The following is a 12976-nucleotide window of genomic DNA, read 5'->3' as shown; positions in this document are numbered from 1 at the left end:
TATTATAGAAAACATACACTTTGATCTCTAGGATGAACCTAGAAATTATCATTGACCATGTGTTACGCTTCTTTTAATGAATTTCAAACCGCGAACACATCAACATAACATTAGGAACTTAAAAGTTTTATGGAAGAAAAATTCGCCTGTAAACAGTAAACAGAAGGATTTGTTAATACTTCATGTACTTTTCTTACCTATTTTCAACAATTGTAAAAGAATTATAGAAAATCAGTCATGTTGTAGAAAGTCTCCTGATTTTTTTCAGTCAGATAATGATAAATAATAAAATTAATTATTGAAAATGATTATAGATTTATTTAAATGTGTATACTCAATAGAGAACGTAAACTTGACATTCAAAAATATACTGTAGTTAATTTATTTGTTGTTTTGCCTGTTTCCCATTCATTACAGTTCATTCCTTTCTGTTCTTTTATCCGTTATCTGTGGGTCAATTTTTTAAATTCCAAATTTCGCAAAAACACCAAAGAGCCTTATCAATTGTTATTGTCATTGGCCCCTGTTGACGTTTAAATCAATTTGTCATTAATTTATCAGCAACAATTTCAGTAATTTATTTTTCTAAAATTATGGAACGCCAATTTTTTTTTCTTTTAATATCCGCTTATTCACGAATTTGATTTAATTTATCTTATTTCTTATTTGAATTACTAAGCCAACTTTTTAAAAGCTTCTTCCATGTCAACATAAAACTTTTTTTAACTAAATATGAATAATAAATATGTTTAATTAATATTATCATTTAAGTATAAATTTTGATATAATTTGATATTCATAATTAATAATTAAATCATTTTTGGCAGTACAGACTCTGGAAAAAGACAAAACAAAACAATAATAATACTCCATCTCTTGATTACGAGTTCTGCTTGTTATTGCGTTCCAATATCTATTTTTAATGCAACCCAACATACACAATCGTGATTTTTCCACAGTTTTTTTTTTATTAAGTTTATTTATTTATTGAAATGATTTAAAATGATTTATAGATAATAATAATTACATCATAAACGTAAAAAAAACAGAAATTAAAGAAATTAAAAAATCTAATTAGGTCAACAATAAATTAGTGTTTATGACGTTTTCGTAATATGATTAAAATCAACGTCTAAAAAGCAATCTCAATAGAATTTGAAATCTTTTGATAATTTTAGTATAGACATTATCTGGTACGCAAATATGAAAGTTAAAACGGAAATACCAACACAATTAAAATTACAGAGTTTTTCTACAATATTAAGTTTAATAAGAAATTAGATTATAGGATTAAAAGATAAAAACTAATTTATGGGTTTTCAAAAACAAAACTGCATTAGGTTTTTTAATAGATTTTAAATAGCAGTACAACACATTACATATTTAAAATTTCATTAGGCTAACATAAAATTGTTCACAGATATCGTTTTTAGGACTGTAAAACTGAATTAATTTTTGCGTGCGGTTATTTGATTTACTAAATTTTAGATAACAGTTTCTGGCAAACAGGAGCAACGCTTTTGCAAGGTTCCGTAAACAGTTCTTGTGTTTGACTAGTTTAAGATTACACGGATCGAGCCTTTGGAACTGTAAAATTTATATTACATTTTGTAATAGTAATATGTAATAATAAATTTGATAAGAGCAGTTTAAAAAGAAACTTCTCTTATTGCACAAAATAGAATAAATACATTATTAAAATTAACATGAAACACATAAAGACTTTTGAATTAATTTTTCCATTGCTCACTTCAAACATGAATTTTGTTTGATGTGGAAATATTCAGTTTTTCAAAATGCTGTAAACAATTATGGAATGTTATTGATCAAGTCATAATTTGTGCAAGTGTAGGACACAAACAACAATTAATTAAATCAACTGTATAATTAGTTGCAATAATAGCACTACGGGTTTTTCCGTCTTAACTTTTTTGACCAACTCTAAAACAATGCTCTATAATGACGTGTGGGCTAGTATTAATAATATAAATTAGTACCGACAAGAGTTCAATTTATTACATAATTATTTTTAAATTACGATTCAAATTTCCCGCCGCGAGTGGTGTCACCAGTTTGTTTTTCACTTAAGTGAAAAAATAGCCTTTATTAAATTCGCATTGTTGGTACTCCCCTACATAAATCCCGTGCTTCCCATACAAAATTTGTACACATTATATTGTTCAAATTTTTGACATTTCTGAAAATATTTGGAACGCACTCAACGTGACTTTCTAAAGCTACCGCAATCGCACCAATCAGAATAACGTTTTCCATAGAACCAGTTGGAGCATGCGCACTGAGGCAAAGAATTTCAGCTGTTTGAGCCTTCGACACACGAAGAAGGGCTGCGGGCAACTCAGAAGAGTTGGACGGTGGACATTGGAAAGTTTGGTGCAAATTGTTAATCAACTTTGTGTAAAACTTTTTAATATGTTGTGATAAATATTGCAGTGATCAAAGCTTCGTGTAATCCCTTGAAACGTTAGTAAAGTGAATGTGAAGTGACAGTGTTGCTCTTTTCCTGGAAAAGGTTTTCTTTATAAATTAACAATTTCCCATTATTTTGAAAGAATTGACAGGCCAATCAACTGTCGAAATCAATTTGTGATAATCGATAGAAAAGAACTAAAATTTATACGGACATTTGGGGAACTCACAACTGGATTTATTTTGGTTTAGTGCTTAATGGCGTCATAATTGACGATTCTACGTACATTTTGCGTTGAAAATTTTAGTGAAATCACTAGTTGACAATCATTGTGATTGTGAGAATATGGCAACAACGAAGGCAACTAGTAGTGCCCTTAGAGCTTTGGCTGTTGAATATAAAAGTCTTCAAGAAGAACCAGTTGAGGGATTTTGTGTAAAACTCGTAAATGAAGACAATCTTTTTGAATGGGAAGTTGCAATTTTTGGTCCACCTGATACATTGTACATGGGAGGATGTTTCAAGGTATTTATTTGTTCGTCAAGAAAGTACAATATATATAATATTTAGAGTACAAATAAAAGACTCATTATGCGTCATAGGTATACAACCGTTACATTCGTTCGTTATTTTTTGGTCATTGATACTTTTGTTAGATACTGATAAAGCTACATTGTCTATGCCAAGGCGAATCTAATATTGAGCTTGATAAAAATAAATCCGAATTGAAACATTACAGTCACTTTTCCAAGTAGATTACCAAGGTTCTTAGAATCGTACACACGTTTCTCAACAGCAGAACAAAGCATGTTGACCATTTGACTTCCTAGTACTAAAATAGAACCAAAGGTTTATGAAACTTGGAGAAATATCATGTGCAACAATACAGTTCAGCAAAATTCTTCTAGTTTGTGCTATAAAAATTGTGTAATAAAAAAATGAACCCATCCATGAGTATCACAGGGTTACCACACGCGTTGCATTGAAACATAGTTGAATTTTAATTCTATTTTTGGCTTTTCTTTTGTCATTCTTTTCTTCTTGTTTAGAAGGGCCTCTAACAATGGAATCAGTTGAATATCGTGAAGGTTTCATACAGTCGAATTTTGCTAACACCATATAATTATTACATACTATCATTGAACCATTTCTTAAGAATTTTTGTTCTGAAGTTCATTTTGGAAAATCTACGTTTAATTTTGACCTAAAAAACCATAACTGAAGTATGTAAATGCCTTCCAAAGGTTAGTGCAATAATTGGTGAAATTATTAACATATAAACAATCTGTAAAAGTTATTTAATGATGGGAGTTAAATATTTGTAAATTCTTGCATAAATGTCGAATTTCACCGCCTAGAACTGACCCAGAAAAAATTGGTTCAGGTCCCGTGGGTACAGGATATTCTTAATAAATTGTTATCTACCTTTTATGTTGTATTATAGCCACAAAAGGTAGCATAGAAGATACTGGTTCATCATAAATTGAGATACGATAACTTAATTTTCAATTGATATATAATTGGCAGAGTGAGAAGGGAATACCAAATTATTTTTTTTCAAATTTAGTTATCTGTTTGTAGAAAGTAGCTATTGCGACGAAACACCTTTTCGTTTTTCCACGTTCTTTTTAAAATATGTTAAACAATTTGAGGTTAAAAAAACTCATGTTGCGTCATGACATGACAGTATTAATTATATAAAAATCCCTTAAAATTACAGAAACGGAATTACTCAAAGCCCACAAAAGTGTACAATAAACGGTTAAAACGTTAAAATATAATATTTATTTAAAAAAATGGTTATTTATTAGCGTATAACAGCTTATGGTCAGAAATGATGAAGCTCTACGGATTTCCTGAAAAATTGCCATTTGTTGTTTATTTAGTGATACAGTTCATTGATAATAAAAGCGTATGTAAACTGGATTGAACACAACAAATATGTTTTTAAATGCTTCAAAAGATCATCGAAGAGACTTCCGTTGCGTCATGTTTTTTAATTGTCAGGGTTTTTCAGCATTAAGTACATAATGATGGATTTCACCATTTTTATTTTTGACGAAATACATTTGTAAAAGAAACATCTCAAAAAACTGTTTTAGAGCTTCTAAATCAGCGTTACTTATATTAAATAAATAAAGAAGTTTAAAGGTCTTTGCTAGAATATAAACGATAAAGTGATATGCTAAGATAAAAAGATAACAAAATTTGTTTTTCGCGTACGTGCTGCATTATTCATATTGTCGCCACTTTGGCATTTTGTGAAAAGTCTTACCATTTCATTAAACGAGTGTGTAGCCACGAACGCTTGTTTTGTTTTTCATAATTCGATAAATTGACCTACAAACCCTACACAAATATACCATACAAATCTTCATTCGGAAATCCTTGAAGAATATTACTCCTACATACATATTATAGAAGACATAATTCACTAATGTCAATATAGTCGTGTTTTTGAACATACATATATCCAAAATAGGTTTCATTATTTTCATTATTATTTTTTTCCATGGTTATTTTCTAACCTAATCAAACGTATAATCAATAAACGTAGAAACAAATAGTCGTCCAAAAATGGCGGCATTCAGTAAAATATAGATTAGCTGCCAAATGTGTAATAAATACATCTTAAAGGTGCGAGTTCATATAAAACGCTTACTTATTTAACAAATTTTAGGATTAAAATTTAAGACATTTAACATTTCACAGCCCAACTTTTTGCGCGTTGTGTGTGTGAATAATCTTTTTTTGGTGAAAGTCGTTCGTGGAAAAGAAGGAAAGCCAAAACGTGAGATACAAGATAATCTTATTTGTAGTAATAAAAGTAATGACTTGATGAGACGAAAAAAACTGCTCCGGTTTACTAATTTGTCGTTTACTCATTAGAGTTATTATGTCGATACGGACAGTATCATCATTTTAAAAATTGACTGGAGAGACTTGTTTTAATCAATATTTTTTTCACATATACAAACAAGAACTTTTTACTACATTTTGACACTTTAACTATAAACCTACTTAATTTAACTTACACAGCTCTAAGAATAACTGAAATAACTTAGTAATGTCTGATTGAGTTGTTTATTTCTTTCAAACTTGCCCCATTTTTGTATTCCAAACTGTTCATTTTTTATTTTAATTTTAAATTTAAACTCTTCTAAACTACATTTTACTTAGGTATTTGATTTTTTCGAACAAGGACAATGAAAGTCGTTATGAATTTCAGAAATATTATTAAATATGTAATTATTATTAATTGGCATCAAATTATAACAGACAGAGCTTCCAACAGATTTAATTCCAAAGCTGCTCACATCTCGTTTTTTATTCGGTCGTGGTCGGTCGGTTCCAGCACCGACAGTTCTAATTTTGATCCTTTACTTAAAATATTGTGGTCATCAAATCAGTTGATATGCATGAAACTTAACTAGAAATTACGTCAAGACGAATAACCCATGTCGTTGAAATGATTGCGGTAAACAAACTTGGTTTGTATCTCTTTAGCAGATTAGCTCACTAAAATAAATGTAATTTATAGATTTATTTAAATATTTAGATTATCTTAATTTCCTTGTTTAAATACATACAAATTCTTGTGGGAATTTGACACATTTAATTAAATAGAACCGTGATACTGCATCAGATAGTATAATATGGTATATCAGGATTCTACGTCCTCAGCGGTTGTCGAATAATTAAGTACTAATTTGTAATTAAAAATTGTGTTGTTTGTCCGATTGACAGCTTAATTATTAGAAACACGCAATTAAAAAAGTGACACGTGTTTTGGGTTTTACATTGTTCTAAATGGAAAATTCAAAATTTTTCTGTTATGTCCATTTAATGCTAATTGACATTGTACGCTTCAATAAATCAATATTACATTGTCTTTTGTTTGTTTGTTTTGTTAAAATATTTAGTTACAATTCAATAATACCTACTCATTGTTTATTGCACCTTGCAATTTAAAGCAATATCACTGTTTAATTCATACTGTTTTACATAATGTGCGTTCCTTCTTACCTTTTTTGATGTATTAAATTTGTCAATAGTGTAGTAATAACAAGTTATAGATATTGCAAGGAACAAAGTTGACAATAATGCAAAAAATATGTGTAAGGTCTTTATTTTTAAAAGAAAAGTGTTACAAGTTAAACTCGCTGAACAATTACATTTTCAGTAGACTCAAGGTTGTGCTCTTGTATGAAATGTAAAGCATAATTTATTGTAGGTATATTATCAATTTATGATGTTTTTGGAACCAGGAAGGTCATTGTTAATCCCAACTTGGCCGTGTTATTTTATGAAAAAAATATAGAACGAACTTGTGCGGTGCGAATTCATACCTTTTAAAGATTACTTCCTATTTTATATTAACATTATATCAATTTTATTTTTATATTTTATATTTTTATCTTTTTCAGGCCAGAATGAAGTTTCCTCAAGATTATCCGTATTCACCACCATCAATTAGATTTTTAACGAAAGTGTGGCATCCCAATGTATACGAGGTAAGTCACTTTAGTTTTTTTCAGTTCTTCGGGTGAAATTTAAAGAAACAATTTTACTTCCTCGAAATATAATGAAACCAACGATGATCAAATCTTATTTGATATTTCACTTTTTTGAGTTCCGCTCCATTTCCATTGAGTCCGTGAAATTATGAAAGCGAAGAAATTGCTACTGTTAAATGTATACAGCACATTTGATACGTAATGAATAGCTTTCATTTAATTTCACTTTTAATGCATTGCATATTTTGTTTTTCACTGCCAAACAATTGATATTGTTTAGTCAGTCATAATTTTAATTCAATCTCCACACTAATTGTATATTTTGGCAATTGCATCATTAAAATTTCGCTATTTATAAATTTAATCGAAGCTAATTTAAATTCAAAAAGGAATTAAGTTAAGTATAGCGTGTTAGTTGTTGTTTTATTATCCAATTTGGTTAGAGTTGTAATGTAATTAGAGATTTATTTACGATTGATAAGTTTCCAATAGCCGGTAGCTTTCCATTTTGGTTCACTTCCTTTTCTGTCTCGTGAACACAACGAAATAAATTTGAATCAGTTGTGATAAAAAATAGATTTGTCCACTGCCAAGATCCTATTTTTGATGGTACGACTTTATCAGTAATGACGTTTTTCTCTTCCAGAATGGAGATCTTTGTATCAGTATTTTACACCCGCCAGTAGACGACCCTCAGTCAGGAGAACTGCCTTGCGAACGTTGGAACCCCACGCAGAGTGTCCGTACGATCCTCCTTAGCGTAATATCACTGTTAAATGAACCTAACACGTTTAGCCCTGCGAATGTAGACGCGTCTGTAATGTATCGACGCTGGAGAGATTCCAAGGGACGCGACAAGGAGTACGAAAATATAATTAGGTTTGTTTTCATATTTAATGCTTGCTCGCATCAATCAGTTTAAGTTTTATGAGCCATTAATTGCAGTATGAATTATGGTGTCTTAAAAACTTGTTAAAATTAATGTTGGCACTGCTGAAAATCTGCTTAGTTATTAATTTTTGTTTGTTTGTAGAAAACAAGCTATGGCGGCCCGAGCCGAAGCCGAAAGAGATGGTATTCAAGTTCCACTCACACTGGAAGATTATTGTATTAAAACGCAAATCAAACCAAATACGTCAGATTCACAGGTAGAAATGACAGATTTCTACGATGATGACTATGATGAAGATTACGATGATCCCTCGGATGATTCAGATTATGCAGATGAGGACGAGAACGACAGCGGCAACGGGGAGTCGTGATCAAGATAAGAATTCTATTGTGTTCCCTGTTTTATTTGTACATTTTTAGTTTAATTTACTCTCTAATTTTACATTTAATTTTTCATATTATTTTAGAGATTGGATATACAGTTTTTAACAAATATAATGTCTGCGAATCATTTTAATTTAAATGTGGTCATCCTTGATAATTTCTATGCTAAGGGAGTTCATAGAATCATAATTACATAGAGAGTTAAATATATTGTTTGGAATGTTACTTTACTTGAATAGTAGCACAAAATATCTTGGGTGAACTATCATTAAGACTGTAATTAAACAGAAACATGATGCAATTTTTTTACGATCTCATTCAGTTGAAACCTTGTCTATATCAACTATGTAAATAACAAACTTATCGTATATTTGTCTCTTAAGTATTTTACTGTTTTGATAAATAAAAGTGCAACTAGTGTACCATATGACTTGATGTGATCAATATCTTTTTGTGTTCTAATGTTTCCCCTATTGCCGGGTGTTATTTGTTCATACAGTATGTTCGTAAAATACAGAGATGTTGTACAGATATGAGTTTACATGTTGAGTTTTGGCGCGGTGATTATAATTTTTATTCTGCGTTCAGATGTTCTAGTTCGGCATCTAAAATGATCTTCATAACTTCCGCTTTTATTTTTAATTGGAAACTTCGAGGCAAACGTTTCGTGCTCTCACAAATACTTTTGAAAAAGTAGTCCAGTTCACCAGATTCGACTTTTCTTCTTTTGCTCAAAGCATCTTGATGTTCATTATCATCGATTCTTTGTGACAGATACGATTCTTTTGGCGTCTTTGGAGTAGTACAGTCTGTTTCACTTAAGTCGGACAGTATTTCTTCTTCTTCTTTAATAAATTCCAAAAGGTTCTGACACTCTTCGTTTCCTTGAGGAAGACCAATGCTTAGAGGATTTCTATAAAAGAAAAAAATGTAGATGTGGAACAAGGCGAATGTGCAATGTAAGTACTCTTCTAGAGGGAAATCAATATGAAGGAAAGACATCTCTTTTTCGTATCTCCACGGTCTCATTGCTCTCGCTCCTTGGCGATATTTTGTTTTTCTTCGAAACATTGCTTGTCGATAGCTGTCTTGTAGTTTTTTCCATTCACCCTTGAGATCCTTTACTGAAAGAAGAAGATTGGTGTGAACGTGGGAAGTCACCAATAAGTTTTTGTTAGAATTTTCGTGTTTTTGAAGGAAAGACAATGCTTTGTGTGTTGATAAGTTAATGATGTTATAAATTGTTATTAAATCATTGTCATACGGTGAGTATAATAAGTTAACAGGTAAGTGCCCCTAATAACTTAACAATGTCTAATAGTTTATAATCTTTATTAAAGTTCCTATAAAATGTTCTTTAAATAAATAGCAAGGCGTAATTTTTGCTTTTGCTTTTGAATTGTAAATTCTCCACATGTTTAGCAAAAGCTGTTACGGTCATTTACACATTTGCAAAGCATTGTTAATGTATTAATTAATTGTTAATTACTATTAATGTTTATTAATGTACCTATAGATATTTACATAACAAGTACGGAATGTGACTAATTTCGCACGAGTGTGAAAGTAGATGCACAAGGTGCCAGCCGATATTATGAATATATCCGCACAGACTATTGTCAAGGTTTCTTCCTTATGATGGAAGATCGTAGGAAAAATAGTGTACATAAATCGTCGGAAAGTGTCTTTCTTGCACTCGTGTAACATCTACATTCACACTCGTGCGAAATTGGTCACTTTCCGCACTCATGTTATGTAAATATCTATTTTTTAAATGCGTCTTTGCAATTTTCAACAATATCATTGGCTTTGAATACAAAGTGAGGGTGGCTTAAAAATGTTAAATATAAACATGTTAAAACCTGTTTGGACATGCTAAACTACGTCAGGTAATACAAGGTTTCAAGAATATTTTCAGTTGAATTATAACATACATAATAAACACAAACGTACCGATTTTGTGAGAAAAATATAAATGAAATTTACTGGAAATTCTGAGATGGTGGATAAAATGTAAACCTATTTCCGGAATCAACAAATTATTGATGTTCAATAAAAATGCTGATCACTTTTTTGAATGTTTTTTATTAGCTATAATAGAAAGTATTGAATTTGCATGGTCATGTATTAAACTGTGGATATCAGTATTATTTCATCTCGTCATAATTTTTTTTGATAATTATACTTCAAGATAAGATTCTTTTTACCTATGTAACAATTTTATAGAACCATTGTGAGTTTCTCTCATTTGGAAACTTTGTTTAACTACTTTCTGGTGGTCAATTAAATGCTTAAGTTAAAAGAATAAAAGCAGACTTTACCGGGTCTATCAAATTCTTGCGCAATGCTGTCCCACGCGCCATCCCTCAAGTAGTGATTTCGATAATCTTCCATCTTTTTATTCCATAAACACGGACGATTCTTTATTTCTTTAATTAACCGCTCTAAGAATACCATCTTGAGAAACAGGACAGATTATTTTCACAAATTCTTATTGGGCTAACAAGTCCAATCGAGTCGAGTCACACAGCTGTGGTAGGTAGCCAACGTAGCGAAGACCGTTTCCTGTGACGTTATTATGTTCTTTGAAGGGGGGAGTAACGAGAAACATTTCATATAGCGTAGCAAACATAGCCTTCACCAGTGGCAGCTCGTGGTTTACCAGGATACCTATTTACTGAGTCATAAACATGGAATATACTACATTATTTAAATCTATAATAAAAATATCCAAGTATCTATTGCTTTATTGAAAATGATTATTAATTTATGAAAGCTACAGTTAGCGGGAGTTTTCAACACGATTCACATGTAGGAATGTGTTTTGATACTGTTAAAATTGTCTGTCGACCAACAGTTGCACTGTTTATTAGAATTCTTACTGACAATTACTGGCATCATGAAAGAGTCAGACAGCAGTTATTTATAAAAATAAAATAGAAAAAAGGCTAAATGAGCAGCAATATACCTTAATGAACACCAATAATACATTTTTTCAACAAAACTTTAAATTGAAAACAATCACAATTTTTTTACTTGTTCTTGTGGGAAAAATCATTTTAAGGATATTGGTTGAAGCTCTAGTTAAGATTTTTTTGACTATCGATTATACTCTACTGCACTAAATTTTTAATTTCTGTAGATTCTCGAAAGTTTTTGCATTTTTAAGGTTTACATAAATTAATTTTGAAATTAAAGTAAATTCTTTGGATTTTCTATATTATGTATATTATGTATGTTCAGTTTTTTTTATTTATTTGTAATTTTTATTTAGATTCTTTGACTTTTGATAATTCAAATTTTCCGATTATTAGAACTTAACCTCAGTTCCTTAGATAATTCAAACAAAACCTATGAATTTGTCAAAACGAATTTTTCTTGTAACTGATGGAAAGAGAAGAAAGGTGTCTGGAAAGTCGCGCACCACCGTGATACTATATCATCGGACAATGTCATAGATCACCGGAAAAATGTTAACAAAATCCATGTCTTCAATTGTTCGAGATATGATGGATTGAAGATAGATTGTTTAATGCCAAAATTTTTGTGGAATAATTTTGGGTCCAAATGAATTTACCCTCTTTTAAGTACGCCACTTTCCGGACACCTGTATAACGGAATTAGCGTTTGATGATTTAAAAAGACTTTCCCACGGCTTTATACTTAGAATTTTTCTAAGTAGTAGTAGTAGTAAAAATGCTTCTTGTATTTTGCTATGGCTATTATATTCGTTTTAATTTTTGTTTGATGTTTATATTTGAATTTTATTTTTCTTCTTAGTCAAAACTTCTTTAAGAATGATTTTAAAAGAAAATTCATAAATTTTGCTAAAAGAAAATACTCGTTAATTCGAAATCAATCAAGAAAATTCATAAATTTTGCTGAAAAAAAAAACTTGTTAATTCGAAATCAGTGTGCAGTCCTTTGGAATTCGAATTATCGAAAGTCGACTGTACCTAGGATTCTCCGAAGTCTGCGTTTACTAGTTTTTTAAATATCTTGTTGCGAATTTTTTCCCTTTTCCTGCATTCTTTGAATTCTGATTTTCTCTAAACTCCTTAAAAAATTATTTAATTTTCTTTATTTTTTATTCTGTTTATTTTCTTCATTTTCAAGATTCACTGGATTTTTGCATTACAAAGTTTGAAATAATACCGTTGTGAATTTACAAGAAGGATTTATTAATTTTGATTCTGCCAGTTTCAGTGATTATCAACTTTTTTGTTCATTTTATTGCTGCTTATAATAATTCTTTTGGTATCTATTTTTTATTAAAAATTGCTACATCACTCGATGATATTGCATAATCCTCTTATTTGTTTTTAGTTTAACAAAGTCCTTTTTTTACAATGAAAGCTCTTCCATAAATTATATTCTCTGTAACAATATGTATTTTTAGATTTTCTGTCTATTAAAATTCAGTTTACTTACCTATTTCTTTATTTTGTGCAAATGCAAGCTTTTGAAGAAGTATTTTGGGTTGCGTTCTCAAATAATTATGTAACACAAGAATGTAATATGTATTGCATACTACAAAAAATAAATAAAAAAAAAGTCATTTTAGTAGTAAAATAAATTTATTTGCATTATTCACAACTTTTGCAATCCAAACAGATAAGTTATTTACTTATCTGTCGTTGCTCAGTACAAATTTACACATTCATCCCCAGATACTCGCTTCACTTTAGTGAAAAGAGGTTGGAGTAACAATCCATCATTTTAAAAAATGTTAAATCAAAAGTAATATAACGAAAAC

At 30.1% G+C, this 12976-nt stretch overlaps 2 protein-coding genes across 2 annotated transcripts; one reads left to right on the top strand and one right to left on the bottom strand.

Moving 5' to 3' along the window:
• Positions 1 to 2276: 2276 nt before the first annotated feature.
• On the top strand, positions 2277 to 8655 carry LOC148181123 (ubiquitin-conjugating enzyme E2 R2). The gene is made up of 4 exons (XM_088045097.1): positions 2277 to 2953; positions 6856 to 6942; positions 7592 to 7824; positions 7979 to 8655. Exons 1-4 carry the CDS (start codon positions 2774 to 2776, stop codon positions 8205 to 8207), a joined length of 729 nt encoding a protein of 242 aa, XP_087901223.1. The 5' UTR covers positions 2277 to 2773; the 3' UTR covers positions 8208 to 8655.
• An 83-nt stretch (positions 8656 to 8738) lies between these two features.
• On the bottom strand, positions 8739 to 10786 carry LOC148181122 (uncharacterized). Its single transcript, XM_088045111.1, has 3 exons — positions 10542 to 10786; positions 9188 to 9344; positions 8739 to 9133 (listed from the first exon to the last, which is right to left on the bottom strand). Exons 1-3 carry the CDS (start codon positions 10675 to 10677, stop codon positions 8794 to 8796), a joined length of 633 nt encoding a protein of 210 aa, XP_087901237.1. The 5' UTR covers positions 10678 to 10786; the 3' UTR covers positions 8739 to 8793.
• Between the last annotated feature and the right edge of the window lie 2190 nt (positions 10787 to 12976).

The sequence above is a fragment of the Gnatocerus cornutus genome, chromosome 1, assembly GCF_029298725.1.
Source record: "Gnatocerus cornutus isolate USDA-ARS CGAHR chromosome 1, icGnaCorn1.1, whole genome shotgun sequence".
Lineage (NCBI taxonomy): Eukaryota > Metazoa > Arthropoda > Insecta > Coleoptera > Tenebrionidae > Gnatocerus > Gnatocerus cornutus.
This window is presented reverse-complemented; position numbering and strand designations above follow the sequence as displayed.

Bases quoted from the DNA above. Each gene is read 5' to 3' on its own strand.
- LOC148181123 (XM_088045097.1), top strand. From the start codon at position 2,774: ATGGCAACAACGAAGGCAACTAGTAGTGCCCTTAGAGCTTTGGCTGTT. The intron at 6,943-7,591 runs GTAAGTCACTTT...TTTCTCTTCCAG, and splicing joins GGCATCCCAATGTATACGAG to AATGGAGATCTTTGTATCAG. The intron at 7,825-7,978 runs GTTTGTTTTCAT...GTTTGTTTGTAG, and splicing joins GAGTACGAAAATATAATTAG to AAAACAAGCTATGGCGGCCC.
- LOC148181122 (XM_088045111.1), bottom strand. From the start codon at position 10,677: ATGGTATTCTTAGAGCGGTTAATTAAAGAAATAAAGAATCGTCCGTGT. The intron at 9,345-10,541 runs GTAAAGTCTGCT...TTCTTCTTTCAG, and splicing joins GCAAGAATTTGATAGACCCG to TAAAGGATCTCAAGGGTGAA. The intron at 9,134-9,187 runs GTACTTACATTG...TTTCTTTTATAG, and splicing joins ATTGATTTCCCTCTAGAAGA to AAATCCTCTAAGCATTGGTC.